Genomic DNA, 17054 nt, shown 5'->3' on the forward strand with positions numbered 1-17054 from the left:
TAAGGATTTAAGGATTATCACTATTCAATGTACATAAAGAGGTGTCCATTACCAGCACAGCAATGAAAAATCAATAAGATGGATGAAGGAGGATCCCTAGTGGGCCCTTCTAGTTCAGGGGCCCCTCTGCGGTTGCAACCTCTGCATCCCCTATCGCTTTGCCATGGACAGTGCTCCTTTTACATCAGTCTGTTTTGATTTTTTTTTTTTTTTTACAAATGCAGTCATCTGTCTTCACGATTTTTGGTGTGATTGCACCTTAATGGGAAAGATAGGTTCGCAGTCCTGCGCTCCCTGCCTTTGTCCCTTCCCTCCCCGCCTCCGTAATCCAATTGGAGGATGTTTACGGAGGCGGGGAGGGAAGGGACACATGCAGGGAGCCGCGCTATAGAGGAGGCTGGGGAGTGGCGGTGACTGACAGCCTTCAGGTAAACAGCCAGCTAGTGACAATCTGCATGTCGCTAGTCTAGCGTTTTTTTTTTTATGGGGGACAGTAGAGCCGGGGGGAGCCTGGAGACCGTGTGTAAGGACACAGAGGCTGCTCATTGTATACAACACTTGCCTCTGTGTCCTAATAGGATCTTTCAAACCCATCTCGGGGTCTCTTTAAAGCGGATCCGAGATGAAAAACTAACTATAACAAGTAACTTGTCTACATATCGTATCTAAAGTTTAGATGGTTTACACAGCAAAGCTAGCTGCAAACAGTTTTAATAGAATATGATTATTTATTCCTGTGATACAATGACAGCAGCCATGTTGTTTGTACACATTACACAGAGGAAGGCTTATCTGTATCTTGAGCCATCAGCCTAATCCCCTCTCCTCCTCCCTCCTCCCCTCTGCCTCTGAAATCAATGGCTAGTAGCACCTCCCCCTCCTGCCCAGACTGAGCTCTCATGAGCCCTTGCTACTGCCAAGGCTCTCTGAACCTGTGGGCGTTGCTTATTTAGTTTATAGGGAATCAGAGTATTAAAACAAAAACAAAAAAGTATTTGGTTTGAGGAATGCCCTATAAACTGTAGGAAAGGAACACAATTCTGCAATGTGTAAAAGTTCACCTCGGATCCACTTTAAGTTTAAGCCCTGAGGCTAGTTTAACACTGTAAACCAGCGTCAGCGATGTGGTGAGTCGCTTCTGCCACATCACTTCAAACAGGCCTTCAGGGAACACTACATTAGTACGCGGTGTTCCCTGTCTGGCCACCAGCTAAGCAGAAAGTGACGCACGCTTGCGGTCACTTCCTGCTTCGGGGTATGCGTAAGTGCACGGACGCGTATTGTAAAAATACGCTTCTGCGCATGCGTGCCGCGACGTCGCATTAGTAATTGTTTTAAAATCCATGCATCGCCATAGACTAACATGCCTTCTGGGCCAATGCAGTCGACACAGAAGCCGCACGGTAACGTAGTTTTGGACCTGTGATGGGGATGCAGCGAAAAAGTCACTTCCGTCGTGCCGTACCGCGGAAGTATGACAGTCTCTGTAGACTTTCTATGCCCGGGGTGGGTGCGGTAAAAATACTGCACTGCCCCGCTGTGAAAGGGCCCTTAGGGTGGCCAATAACGATACGATGCTTCATTCGATCGATTCTCCGATTTGATCGTAATATCCCCACTAACAGAAGTAAGCTGCTATCCAGATCAATCCGATTAATGTAATCGATCTGGATACCAGATTAATTCGATACATACGATCAAATCAGAGAAAATTGATCATTCAAAGAATCGTATTGTAAATGGCAACCTAAAGCAATATCTAGTCAGGAAGCACATTTTAGGCACATTTTAGGTTTTAAGGTAGCTGTCATTATGGGGGTCTTTGCCAATGGGAGAGAAGGTGAGCTGCCACTGGGAGACTGTCATCTGTCACCGGGGGATCTGTCAATGAATAATCTGCCCTAAAGATATATGTGACTAGTAGTCTGTCACTATGAGAAACTGTCACTGAGAGGCCTGTCACTATAGGCATACCTTTCACACGGATTCTGTAAATTGTTCCTGTAATTTTGCATATTAGTAGGTTCTGCCTGTCAGCTCAATTTGATTGTCATTGATCAGTCTATGTATGCTAGCAGGTGCAATGCTTCTGTGAATGGCAGCTTTCAGTGTAGCAGTGTAGCATTGCAATGGATTCTTGTAGGCTGCTGTAATATTAGGTAATAGCCTCTGTATCCTTGTACTGTAGTCTGTGTATTGTACATTGCTGCACCTTCTCTAGGGGTTATGTTGAGTTATCCACCCTAGTTATTTACTTGAAAGTCTCCCAGATATGGATTATCATGGAGGAAGGGAAAAACAATGACTTTTGTCAATACTTTAATTTCCATTAATCCTTTACAGCAGCCAAAGTGCATTCTGTCCACAATGGTCGAACTTTATGGTACCTATACCTATTTACCTGGAAGAAAATGTTGAGTTATGGTAGGAAAGGTCTATGTACTTCCTGTCAAAACAGGTGGGTGCAGCTGTCTGGTGTGGGCTGTTGTGGATGATACATGACATTTTTAAAATATTTTCAGTAAGGTTTAGCTATTCAAATATACAGTATAGATGTTCATTATTATTTTAACCAACAATATATACTGTAAATTAATGTTTAATAAGCCCTTGGGGTGCCTCCTTGCCTATGTAAATTGATTCTGAAGGGTAGGTGTGGTCTCCCACTAAAGCACCAGCTCTTAGTGTCTGTGAAAACTAAGGTGGATTATTATCAGAAACTTGTGCAGATAAATATATTATTATTTTACCAGGCTGGACAAGCAATGTTAAAATAATTCCTCAAGTGACAAGAGGACATGGAACGTCCTTAGCGCCAAAGTTTGTGCTACAGGTAGATATACATTTCACGACTTTATGTTTTGAGCATGATAAGGATTTGTTTTTGTATTCTTATCAACATCTAGATTCTGTAGGGGTGATATACTGAAGAATACCCAATTATGTGTTAATAACAGGTATTTGTGCAAGCATTCAGACACGTGCATTCCTTAAGCATTCAATCCTGTGCACTCCTCAAGCATTCAGTCACGTGCAGCATCCAATCGTTCACAAATCAAGCATCCAATCATATGCATACCTCAAACATCCAATTATGTGTACATCTCAACTATCAAGTCATATCAGTTATTCAGTCATATGCACAACTCAACCATCCAGTCACATGTACTCCTCAATCACTCAATCACATCCACCTCAATCAGTTTGTCATTTGCATACCTCAAACAGTCAGTTATGCCCACCTCAAGTATTCAATTCTTCACACCACAAGTATACAGTCTTGTGCAGACCTCAAACATCGAATGCACAGTTCAAGCAGTCAGTCATGTGCACTAAAATGAAAAAGGAGGCACACCCAGGGCCAGTGCTGTCATTGAGGCAAGGGGGGCAATTGCCCCAGGGTCCGACCGCTCCACCGGACCCCCCCAGGTCTCCTCCTCCGACTGCTCACAGTGACCGCCCATGTTCAGTAGTTCAGCTGCCTTGAAATATCTCACCTGTCTCAGCAGCTGCTCCACCCCGATCTCTATCTTCAGCCATTCTGCCTGCCTCTTCTCCTGTCTTGGCAGCTGCTCCATCCCGATCTCTGTCTTCAGCCATTCTGCCTGCCTCTTCTCCTGTCTTGGCAGCTGCTCCATCCTGATCTCTGTCTTCAGCCATTCTGCCTCCCTCTTCTCTATGTATCTCACCTGTCTCGGCAGCTGTTCCACCCTGATCTCTATCTTCAGCCATTCTGCCTGCCTCTTTTCTATGCCCAGCCCATGTTTTATACACATAACATGCTCCGGATGGAGAAGACGCAGGCAGCTCGGCTGAAGAAGGAGATCGAGGCGGAGCAGCTGCCGAGACAGGTGAGATATTTCAAGGCAGTTGAATTACCAAACATGCGCGGCCACGGGGAGCAGTTGGGGGAGGCCACCTGGGGGGCCAGCAGCGTGAGGGCCCCAGGTGTTGACTTTAATGGGGGTGACTCAACTTGATTTTGCCCCAGGGCACCCGTATAGCTTAAACTTGCCCTGGGCACACCACCTTAGTAAATTTGCATTTAACAAGTGTATTAGGCATGTCAACCACATTTCATGTTTCCAGGTAAAAAAAAAATGTAAAAGCAACAGATGTAATCTAGTGTAGTTGGCATGCTTATGGTATTTTATGGCGTATAAGACGACCCCCAACTTTTCCAGTTAAAATATACATTTTGAGATATACTCGCCGTGTAAGGCTACCCCTCTTGACTGTTGGAGATTTGCATACTGTACTGTATGTACTGGTGCTATACTGTATAAACGGGTACAGATACTGGTGCTGTACTGTATGTGGTACCCAGTATACAACAACCAGTCAATCATGGCAAGCGATGTACCTTAATTATAAAATAACACAACGCCAAGACTTATGTTGTTATCCTCTTGCATGTGCTTCCATCCACCTCCAGAGATATGCACCTTCGCTCTGCGTTCCTATAGTGCAGCTGAATGCACTCAAAGAAAGGAAGCGGAGAATGGTTTCTCTCAGTGGAAGTAAAACAAACTTTTATTCTAAAACAAGGCACAGTAGGTACAGAATCAAACACTCACATAAAGCGGGTCCTATGCCTCTATAGGACCCTCTCCTGGAAACCTCGCTTCCCACTCTTGTGGTACTCTGAGCCAGAATGCACGATCAATGGTGTCAGTGGTGCCCGGCCCACTCTCGTCCCTGGACAACAGCAGCGGAGCTGGTTGTTAAAGCAGCTCAAAGTTATTTTCTTTTAATTATCTTGCACGGAGCGCCTCTCTCTATTCCGATATTTAAGCGATGTACTTTACTGGCAATTGGCTGATTGTTGTATACAAAGCCTGCTTGTATTGGTCAGCTATCCCTGTCTCCAAGACTATCAGAGCGGTAGAGCAAACACGCCTCTTTCACCCATCTGGCCCGCTCTTGTATACTATTACCTCCTTCTCTGTCTCTCAGATCTCACACTTGCGCGCCTGTGCCGCATTACTGCAGTCCTCAGGAGTGAGATCTGAGAGGCAGGTATGGTAATAGGATATAAGGGTGGGCCCGACGGGCAAAAGAGGTGTGGTTTTCTGGGCACAGCGGCACTCTCTTTTTTCCATATCTTGGGTGTCCTGGACCCTTACAGCTTGCTTCGCCCTTCTCTTACACCTTCCCAGTGAGGTGCCCCCTCACCTCGTCATCAGGACTGCGTTAAGTCACTTCCTCGAATCCTGGTGAGTGGATTTTCTTCTACCATACAAGTACAGCACTGCCGTTATTGCTTTATGGTCACCGCTTACAGATGCGGCCGTGGACGTTTTTGAGCTCCCCCACCATATGTGGCGACCACAGATTCTTCAGTCCAGCTCGGAAGTTTCAGCACCCACCCCATAGGACGACACACAGTGTATAAGATGACCCCAGACTTTTAAAGAGATTTCCCTGAGTTAAAAAGTAGTCTTATATGCCAGAAAATACAGTATTTATTATATGCAAGTTCACATCAGTGGTGTACCGCCTCCATCTTAGTGAGTTCAGTGGGTTGTTCTCCTGGATTGGCACTAGCAAGTCTCTCCAGGATTGAGTCATGGGTGTTTGTTGTCTGACTGAGAGATTTGTTTACGTTACACCAATCATGTGCACACTTCCAACATTCAATCATGCACACTTCATGCATTCAATTATGTGCATACCTTGATGAGACCTCCTTATTGCTAAACTTTGTGCTGTAGGTAGATTTATCTTTTAAGGTTTGATGTTTAGAGTATGATTAGGGTCTTTTTTATTGCATACAACATTTTAATTTATTAGCAGTGATTTACTGAAGAAGTGTTTGCACTTCAGATGTCCAGTCATGTGCAGTTCTCAGGCATCCAGCATCCAGTTATGTTTACCCATGTGAAAACCTCAAGAATCTAAATATCTGCACATCTCCAGAATCAAGATCCAGTGGAGATCAGGCATATCTGTAATAGAGATGGCCCGAACCTCTGATTTTCGGTTCGCAAACCTCCCGCGAAAGTTCGGTTCGTGCAAACTTTCGCGAACAGCAATAGACTTCAATGGGGAGGCGAACTTGGAAAACTAGAAAAATGTATGCTGGTCACAAAAGTGATGGAAAAGATGTTTCAAGGGGTCTAACACCTGGAGGGGGGCATGGCGGAGTGGGATAGATGCCAAAAGTCCCGGGGAAAAATCTGGATTTGATGCAAAGCAGCGTTTTAAGGGCCGAAATCACATTGCATGCTAAATTGCAGGCCTAAAGTGCTTTAAAACATCTTGCATGTGTATACATCAATCAGGGAGTGTAATTAGAGTACTGCTTCACACTGACACACCAAACTCACTGTGTAACGCACCGCAAACAGCTGTTTGTGTAGTGACGGCCGTACTGGACTGGTGCGCACCATAGCCAGAGTGCAGGCCGTGGCGGTTTTCAAGCCCATATGGTCACCGGGCTGAGGTAGCTGAATGACAGAACAGTGACTGTCCAGCTGATCAAATTTGGTCTGTCCACAATGAAGCAACAACCTTATTATCATTGGTCATTGCTTCACTGTGATACGCAAGCCCCTTTACCGCGGTAAGGTAATGATCACGAAGGGGAATTGGCACATGTACATGCCTTTTGTTTTGTTGTTGCAGCCTCAGTGCAGCCAGAAAAATTAGACAGGCATGTGCATGCACTAGAAAATTATAGCAGCCGCTGCAAGCAGAATACTTAAAAATTCAGGAATCCGCCTGGAGTCCTGGACCCTGTTGGTGGTGGTGGAGAAGGCAGTCAAGCGGCCTGCAGGTAGAGATGCTGTGCGGGGACCGACTTAGTCTTGGGGCAGGCAGTCACACGGCGTGCAGGCAGAGATGCTGTGTGTGGGGACTGACATAGTCTTCGGGCAGGCCTGACCGTGCTTTGCAGACCACGTGGTCAGATGGCCCCTTGACCCAACGCTGTGTGCCAGAGATGACAGCACCTGCCTTTCAACATCACGGTACAGTTTGGGTATTGCCTTTTTTGAGAAATATTTGCTTATCTTCCACTGCAGTGTGTGGATTTGCTTTTGTGTGCTGCTTTCCCTCAGGTGGTCATCCCATTGCAGTTTGTGCTTTGTAATCATGTGCCTTCTTAAGGTAGTTGTCCCTACGCGGGTGTTGGTCTTTCCATGGCTCAATTTTCGGTGGCAGAGAGTACAGATGGCATTGCTCTCATCTAAGGCAGACACACAAAAAAAATTCCACAGCGCTGAGCCCTGTGGTGATGGCACTTTGGTGGTGGCGGCCGACTGAGTGTTAAGTGGGGTGCCAGAATCAGAGCAGGAGGAGGAAGATATGTCACGCTTCCGTGCGGAAGCTGAGAAAGATGAGGTGTTCTGTGTTAAATAGTCAACTACGTCCTGACAATGTTGGGGGTTGATGGCACGTGCCTTCTTCTGAACACTATACTTTGGTCGTGGGCCGCACGAAATCACGACAGCGTGACCTCGAACAGACCTGCCAGGTGGCCTGCCTCTGCCTTTTGTTTTGTCCATATTGGGGGGATGAAGTGAGAAGTATGCACTGACTTGACTAATACAATGTGCAGTCAGTCACACAGGTGCAGTTAACAGGTATGCACGGAGTGGTATATCATACTGCATGCGCTCACATAGGTAGGTGGGTGCACTGAAGTGAACAACAGGTAGTAGGTATATGCAGTGATGGATATTACATGTGCACCTGTCACACACTGACAGGGCTGTATATAATGCAAGTGGGCCAAACAAAAAAATTAGATCACAAGAACAAAATTAGCTCTCAAAAGTGCTGTTGTGGGTTGCTTTATTAGCAATAACAATCAGCCAGGAGCAAGCTAACAAGCCTACAAGAGCCTAACTAAGCTTTCCTTATGAGAGTCTGCTGCAGCTATCCCTTCACTAATTACTGCAGGCACACGAGTGAGTCCACTGCCTGACGCTGCCTGCCTTTTTATAAGGGGGGGGGGGGGGGCTCCAGGAGGGAGTGTAGCCTGATTGGCTACAATGTGCCTGCTGAATGTGATGTAGAGGGTCAAAGTTAACCCTCATGATGCACTATGGGGGCGAACAGAACTTCCGGAAAAGTTCCCGGTTCGCCGCGATTGCGAACCATGGAAGTTTGCCGGGAACCGTTCGCCGGTGAACCGTTCGGGCCATCTCTAATCTGTAATTGATTGATTGTAATCTGTGTGCCATGTTGGCACATAACTAATCTGTAGGTGCCAGAATTCTGTCTGGATTGTAGGGAATCCAATACTTATTTCACTCAAGGACATGCAAAACAATTTATAACTTTTCTTTAATGTGTTGTTTATGGATTTTTGGTTGTTTTCATTATAATTAAAAATACCATTAAAATTCATTAAAATGAAAAATACCCAAAAATTACAAACTGTTTTTTTTTTGAAAATTGGCAAACTTAAAAATTTAGCAGTAGCAATTATCCGATTCGATTGTAATATCGATCGCATTGATCTGGTTTTTGGATTGATTCCATTATTCTGATTGAATTGGATAGCAGCTATGCGCTAATGGCCACCCTAAAACACATTGGGCCTAATCCAATTCACTTTTTTCTCTTAAGTTTTCTCCTAGGTGATATTTTCACATTATAAATACAATGCCTTCTAAGCTACCAGCAAGCAAAAAAAGTACTAAGAATTACTTTAGCAGTACATTCAGGGCTGGTTCTCTCATGAAGCAAGATGAAACATTTGCATCAGGCGCATAGGGACAGCATGTTTGTACTGTGTTTACACTAACAGCATGCAGTCAGAGTAGGAAGAGAAGTGAGAGGAGAACGAGGTGAAGAGGTCTTCATTGGGGAAAAGCAGCTTGTTGTGATGTGTGAGGAGTCAGACAGCGAGTGAGGAGGGGGGAGGCAGGAGAGCAGCAGTGTTTCATTTGACTTGCACAGCAGAAGAGAGGAGGTGGCACTGCTGTCCTGACTGAGGAGGAATGGAGTGGCTGAGGGTGAGAAGTTTGTCACAGACTCACAGCCAGCCAGCATGCTATTGTGTTGAGCTGCAGCATATGAGAACATTAAATGAAGCAGAGTAAATTGTCGGGTGCTGTGCGATCAATCCAAATTGAAGGAGGTTGCACATCCTCACAAGTTTGCCTCAGGCAGCAAAAAGTCTAGAACCAGCCCTAAGTACATTTTCACCTATGTCTTGGTACTTTTTCAAGTACAGAGTGCAAAAATTATTTTGAACAGAAGATGAAAAATTAACTACTGGAATTAACTACTACTTATGAATTGGATCAGTCCCATTATGGTTTCAAACCAATACCTAAGTATGTCTATAGCCCCATCTACACGATGGGACATTGCAGCGATCCGGTGGCTCGATTAGCCGCCGGATCGCCTCTTCCACGTGCCCCGGCATCAATATCCGCTCGATTCCCGCTCGTCCCCGCGCCGCTCATCTTCCGCTTGATTTCCTGCCATTGTCCCCTAGCGGGGAGCGAGCAGGGAATCGGCGGAAGCAAGATCCGTCCTGTCGGATCTTATCAATCGAGAGGGGCGTGGCCTGGAGGCTGAAGTGAATGGTTGTCTGAGCCTGCAGCTCCTGCCTATCAAGCACTGATATAAGCGTCCAAAGCAGCCTGGAAGCCCGTTTTTTCGGCGAAATAGGAGGGGAACAGTCACAGAACGCGATGGAGTGGAGAAGACCCATATATCACAAGAAACAAGCTTCTCCAATGCCTAGAAGATTGCCTGACTTCCATGACATGGAGGCCCAAGATGGCCGCCGCAGGTCCTGGCAGGGAGACACAGAGGTTAGTAATCTCAATACACCTCCTCCACTCTCCCAGAGAAACCGCTATGACCCACTAGCCACCCCCTACCACAGAAGGGAAAAAGCTGATTATTCTGAGGGCAGTGACGACGAGGAGTACCGGAAACGTAGTCCCCTGAAACCGTCGCGGCTGTACGCGACCGAAAATACGCATAGCGCCCCTTCTCCAAGCCAGCATGCGTCCAAAAAAATACGCATGAACGCGTCTGAAAATACGCATGAGGAAGGCAATGAACGCGTAAATGCGGCCAAAAGTACGCATCCACAGCATGAAAATCCCACACATCATCCCCAGCATTCATCCACAGAAGAGGACCCTTCAGATCCACTACTCTCTGTTCCAGAATCAGATCAACCAGTCACTCAAGGCTTCTTTAAGCAATTCATGTATTCCTTCAAGAACTTCATACAAAACAACACCAATGAAATGAGAGCTGATATGAAGTTGCTGGCAAACAACATGGCTCATTTTGCCCATGAAACTGACACCAGAATTACCAGACTGGAGAACAGGATTGTACAGATGACAGAAGCTCACAACGAACTCCTTGACTCACACAAGACGCTAACTGAAGAGGTAAAGTGGATGAAGGGGAAAATCACTGACAGTGAAGACCGAAACAGGCGCAACAACGTCAAACTTAGAGGGGTACCAGAAACAGTATCCAATGACGATCTCAGGGGATACGTCCAAGATGTCCTCAAAGCCACTATCCCTAACATCAAGGAGAGTGAACTAGTCATCGACAGGGTACACCGCCTACCAAAGCCTGGATTCATACCACAACACCTGCCACGGGACGTAATCACCCGTATACATTTCTACCATGTAAAGGAGAAACTTTTATCATTCACCAGAGGCGGGAAGAAGCTACCGGGCCCACATAAGGACATATCCTTGTTTCAAGATCTATCCCAGATGACCCTACAGGCCAGGAAGATACTCTCACCCATCACCACCACTCTGAGGAACAAGAATATACCCTATTCATGGGGCTTCCCCACTAAGCTCATAATAAATGACCAAGGAGCCTCACACATCATCAAATCCCTGGATGAAGGTAAAGAATTACTGAAAAAATGGAACATTCCAATGTTCATCCCCAGGGATCCCAAGAAGGACAAACCCTTCAAAACCTCCACCAAATCTTCTCATGAATCCATGGACCTATCCCACCCTCCAGAAGAATCAAACACAGGACAAGCTTCGGCAACTGACAAATAAGAACTATGTGCTTTACCACAAACTTTGATCCCCCACACTAGACGTTTCCTTAGGCGCTTGTAGCCTACCTAGGTGAATCGTCACCTTCAATCCGTTCTGATGGATCCCGGCCAACTAGGCCCTGGAAGTTGGAACTTTTTGTTTCTCCATCTACTTCTTATCTTCCTTTTGTCTCTTAAGGTACCTTGGCTTATATTTATGGCTACTACCTTGGACACCTTTTCCATCCCATGGAAGATAACTTGGACTGATTTTATGGCTCCTGCCATAAATATTTCCTTCCTCTTATGTAGGTATATAACTCGTTTAGTTTATTCTGATAGTTTATGCTTATATGTTTTATTATGTTACTGTTTTTTGACACATTTGTACTACATTTTTCTGTCCCATTTAACTCCACACGATATGCTACTTGTCATGTTATCTACAAATAACAATGTTATACCTTATAACCCCACACGATATGCTAATATATACTGGGTATTACTACAACTACTAGAGCTTTACATAAGCACCTTAATACCCTTAAGATGACGCAAAATGCCAAAATACTCACTATTAATGTGAGAGGGCTTAATTCGTTTAGAAAACGATACCTGCTTCAAAAATTAATCAAAGAAGAATCAGCAGATATTGTATGCGTTCAGGAATCCCACCTAAATAATCAAGCAACTAAAAAACTCAAATTATATCAATTCACAAAGATATACCACTCAAACCTACCCAATAAGAAAAAAAGAGGGACATTTATTGCAATTAGGGACTCATTGGGCTTTGAGCTAACAGATCAATTTTGTACCAAGGATGGTAGGATGGTAATTCTTTCAGGATTAATAAACTCACAGGCATACACCTTTGTAAGTATATATTCCCCAAATACTCATCAAATCAACTTCTTGAATAAGAAATTAAAAAAAATAATGAATATAGCAAAAGGCAATCTATTCATACTAGGTGATTTAAATGCTATAACAGATCCCAAAATGGACTGCACTTCCAATCGGAAAAAATTACCATCCTCGATTCAAAACTCCTTACTTAAGTCGGAATTGTATGATTCCTGGAGATGCTACCACCCTGGTGAAAAAGGATACACATATTACTCACCCATTCATGGTTCATTTTCAAGAATAGACTATTGTCTTACCAGTAAATTCTCCCTCCCATTGATATCCAAAATAGATATAGGCCCAAGAATATGGTCTGACCACTCCCCTATGACAATAAAATTCCATCTTAATTCACCTCATCTCACTCGTTCAGACTGGAGAATGAACAAATACATTCTACACTCCGAACATACCTTTCCTAAACTCAAGAAAGACTTAGAAGAGTTTTTTAAATTTAATGACACCGAGGAAGTCTCCAAAACAACAATATGGTCGGCCCATAAAGCATTTATGAGAGGTGCGTTTATAAAGTATTCTGCAATCCATAAAAAGAAAACAAGGGAAAAGACTGACTCACTATTAAAGACCATTAAAGCTCTGGAGAACGACATCTTTAACAACAAGAAGACAGAGCTAATACCCAAGCTAGAGGAAACTAGGCAAGATCTGGCTGATATGTACTACCTAAAATATGATAAATGGCAATCGATCCTCAGAGAGCATTGGTATCATGATAAAAACAAAGCCGGAAAGGCTATGGCACAGAAAATAAAAGGCAAAAGAATCTTTCAGAGAATAATCAAACTTAAACACCCCATATCCAAAAATGAAGTACACCATCCTAATGAAATAGTAGAGGGACTAGCCTCATACTACGAAAACCTATACAATCTTGAAAAAGACCCAAACTCCCACGTACCATCAGAACAGGAAATAGAAAAATATCTGAAATCTGTAGATATACCAACTATCTCTGAGTTCGAGAGCCAATATCTAAGTGTGCCATTCAGATTACAAGAGGTCGAATCTGCCATTATGTCTCTTAAAAAAGACAAGTCACCTGGTCCAGATGGTTTTATAAACGACTATTTCAAAAAATTCACCCATATTATCTCCAAACCACTATTAGAAATGTTTAACGAAACAGCCAAACTGGGCTCATTTCCCAAAGAACTGCTATCTGCAACTATTACTACAATACCCAAAGAAGGTAAAGATCAATCAGACCCTGCAAACTATCGCCCAATATCCCTTCTCAACACAGACATAAAAATATACGCAAAGATAATTGCTAATAGGATATCACCACTCTTGACCCAACTAATACATCCGGACCAGGTGGGCTTCATTAAAGGCAGATCCACCAGTGACAGTACTAGGAAAGCTCTAGCACTAATACATAGGATGAAACTCTGTCGGACGCCTACACTCCTCGTCTCTTTAGACGCGGAAAAGGCGTTCGACAGAGTTAACTGGCTATATATGTCTAAGGTTCTAGAGAAATTTGGTTTCTCAGGTTTTCTGTTTAAAGCAATAATGGCTCTATACTCTTGCCCCTCAGCAAAGGTTTCATCCTCAGGTTCAGTCTCCTCTCACTTTAACATAAACAACGGAACACGTCAAGGTTGCCCCCTCTCCCCTCTTATCTTCATTCTATCCATTGAACCATTAGCCCAAAGAATCAGACAAAACAATATGATACATGGAATCAAAACAGATAGGTTTAACACCAAAATGGGATTATACGCAGACGATGTCATATTATACCTACAGAAACCCCAAATCTCCTTGCCAAATTTAGAAAAAGAACTAGAACAATTCTCTCTGGTCTCATATTACAAGATAAACAAAACTAAAACAATGATCTTACCCTGCAATATACCCAAATCTACTGTAGAACTCCTCCAACAATCCTGCCACTACTCCTGGGCCACCAAATCTATCAAATATCTAGGCATACAGCTAACTACAACCATAGCCCAACTGTACAAAGAGAACTATGATCCATGGATCTCCAAACTAAAACAATCCCTAGACAATCTATCAAAACTAGAATTCTCTTGGCTAGGCAGATCCTCTGCCTTCAAGATGATGTTACTTCCCCAACTCTTATATCTATTCAGGAACGTTCCCATCAGAGTCCCCCAAAAATTCTTTAATACTCTCCAAAAACTACTTAACAAATTTATTTTAATGAACAGACACTCTCGCTTTTCTAACAAAATTCTGACTACACACATATCTAACCTTGGTCTTGGAGTGCCTGACATAGATAAATACTACAAAGCAACAATATTAGAGCAATCCAGATCATTATGGGAGAACTCCCATTCTAATCAATGGATTGATATTGAAGAAGAGCAATTACATTTCCCGAATCTTAGATCAGTTATACACTCTAGACTTGTATGGAAAGTGGTACAAAATATCAAAAATCCGATCACAGCAAATACTCTACGAATATGGAGGGAAATAATTAGTCAATGTAGAAGAGATAACTTAGCAGTTAATATCCCAACACCTTTAGAAACATTACACGCAGTAATTAGGAACATAGACCTGACCCATTGGATATCATTAGGATTAAAACAATTTGATGACTTAATATTAGATTCAAAACCTAGACCCTTTGATGAACTAGTCTCTACATATAACATCCCTACTTCAGATAAAATGATATATAATAAAATACATACCTTTATCCTTAGACACCCATATACTCCCATAGCACTTACTCCAAAAATTAAAAGACTCCTCAACCCGGATGGAACTAAATTAAAAGGAACCTCGACTTTCTACCTAACACAAATACATCTAAAAGAAGAGACTCCTAAATGGCAACTAGAAGAGTGGCAGAACACTCTACAAAAGGAGATATCTCAGGAAGACTGGGAAATTGCGTTAAGATCTATGAGAAAAACATCCCATTGTGTTGCTCACCATGAAGGCCTAATTAAAAACATCTGGAAATGGTACATGACACCAGAGAAAATTACAAAATTTGATAACTCCTCTTCCCCCTTGTGCTGGAGAGGGTGCAACCAGACTGGCTCACACTATCATATTTTCTACAGCTGTCCCAAATTGCAAGAGTTATGGAAAGATATAGAGCTTTTCTTAAAACAACTCCCTATGTCCTTAGAACATTTACCCCCTGAAATGATCATGTTCCATATCGGGACCATACTTATACCCCCACAAGAAAGATTAATACTGAATCACATCCTCATAACTACGAGACAACTCATAGCTCTCAATTGGAAGTCTCCTTACATCCCTAAAATAGACGAGATATTAAGAACGGTGGAATCGAACCTTATAGCCGAAAAATCCTGGGCAATAGGGAATGGTAACCTAAATGCATTTATGAAAAAAGCCTGCTTATGGCCTATAATCTACAAAACCTCAAAACTGATGGATTTCTGAACCCACCTTATCACACAGTTGCATACCCCCCCTCACACATACGGTTACACACACCCAGTGCATAAATTATCTGCCTGGTAACACCAATACATAAAGGTTAATACTACAATGTGTCTGATTTGTGGAGTTTTATGGGACCATAGCCACAACCTTGATTGTGGCTATACTTGTATATAGTTTAAAAAAGATAGCGACTCATACACCCTTCATAAGATCATCTATAAGTTCTTAAGAGGAAAACACAAAACATAACATCGTACTATACAATTTTTAGTTTTATAGACTAAGATTCAATACATAAGGTTTAATTGTTATTATGCTGATACTGAAAGCAGAAATAACTAACATATATACACTTTCTAGGATATCCTTAGGAACTCCAGTAAGGAGACTAGAGTCCCCTATCATTTAGTGAAGATAATATACACAGACCCAGACCTAAACTACAAACACAGCACCCCTACTGTGGTATAATTCCATCATTTTGGAACTGCTCCTCAGGATACCTGCGGGAAGGCCTTGCCTCCCATTTCCTGAGTTGAGTGGTACCAAATATAACATATACACCTAGATACCACAGTATCAACAATGAACAATAGCTAAACAACGGAAGACATACACACAAATAGACCTAAAAACGAAAATACAGCAATGTACTATAATATAAATCCTTCGTATTGGAATTGCTCCCCAGGATCTCTGTGGGAAGGTCTTAACCTTCCATTTCCTGGGTTGAGAAATTCCACTTATATCACCTACAACAATAAACTATAGTACTAATAACACCTACAAGATAAACTACATAAAATATCCATTATGACATCAAGTATTCTGGCTATTGACTAATACAACATCTATTACCATAGCAATTAAATGGTACCAATACAACCAAACATCGGACTCAAGATCAAGAACAAACAATAAAGACTGAGGTCCTTTCTCCAATTACTGTTTAATAATACTCTACTATTTACTGCCTGTTAATCTCTGTTAATGTTTGTTAATGTCTGTTAATAATAATAATTGATACAACATCATAAGAACTTTCAGTATAATACCCAACTTCTATGTATTCTCATGTTCAACAATGTAAATTGATATATTGTTATCTTTTCTGTCAAAGTTAAAACTTTGACTGTACAAAATGTTTAAAATGTTTTTCTCAATAAAAATTATTGAAACCGGATCTTATCAATCGAGCCGCATCAGCGGCTCGATTGATAAGGAGCATCGCGGCCACATTTACCCGTGTAGATGCGGCTTAAGACATGCAGGTACATCACCCCTTTTAGAATGTTCCACATGATCAGCTGAACTGATAACTTTGCTGATTGCTACATATTTGTAAATGCTACCAAAGTGCTGCTAATGGGTCTAAGGCCTAATAGTACGCTGTAGAAATGTGACAGATCTAACAGGTTTTGGACTAATCCATCTCTTCATTGGGATGCTCAGTATTTTCTTTATTCTTTTCAAAAGGACTCCCTGAAAAAGATATTTACAATGGTGCTAGTAAGTCAATATCTTACTGTGCAGCCACTGGCAGTTGGAGCATGCCACTGCTATCCAGGGAGTGCTTTTAAAAATAAAGTCATTTCTGAGACTGCCCGTGAGGAGATGGATTAGTCCAAAACCTGTCACATTTGTACTGCTTACTGTAAATGAGAAGAAAATAGGGAAAAAACAAACAAAATTGTGTATTTTACTTTGGTACAAC

The 17054-nt window shown here is 42.7% G+C and overlaps 1 protein-coding gene across 2 annotated transcripts in view; it reads left to right on the plus strand.

Annotated features, from left to right (window-relative positions):
- SPMIP7 (sperm microtubule inner protein 7) overlaps nt 1-17054 on the plus strand; it is a 119402-nt gene that overhangs the window by 10997 nt on the left and 91351 nt on the right. For both annotated transcript variants that reach the window (XM_068236517.1, XM_068236518.1), the window contains exon 2: nt 2754-2833. In XM_068236517.1, coding sequence (XP_068092618.1) covers nt 2754-2833 — 80 coding nt within the window. The remainder of the gene's footprint in view (nt 1-2753; nt 2834-17054) is intronic.

Source organism: Hyperolius riggenbachi, chromosome 5, assembly GCF_040937935.1.
Source record: "Hyperolius riggenbachi isolate aHypRig1 chromosome 5, aHypRig1.pri, whole genome shotgun sequence".
In the NCBI taxonomy this organism is placed as follows: domain Eukaryota; kingdom Metazoa; phylum Chordata; class Amphibia; order Anura; family Hyperoliidae; genus Hyperolius; species Hyperolius riggenbachi.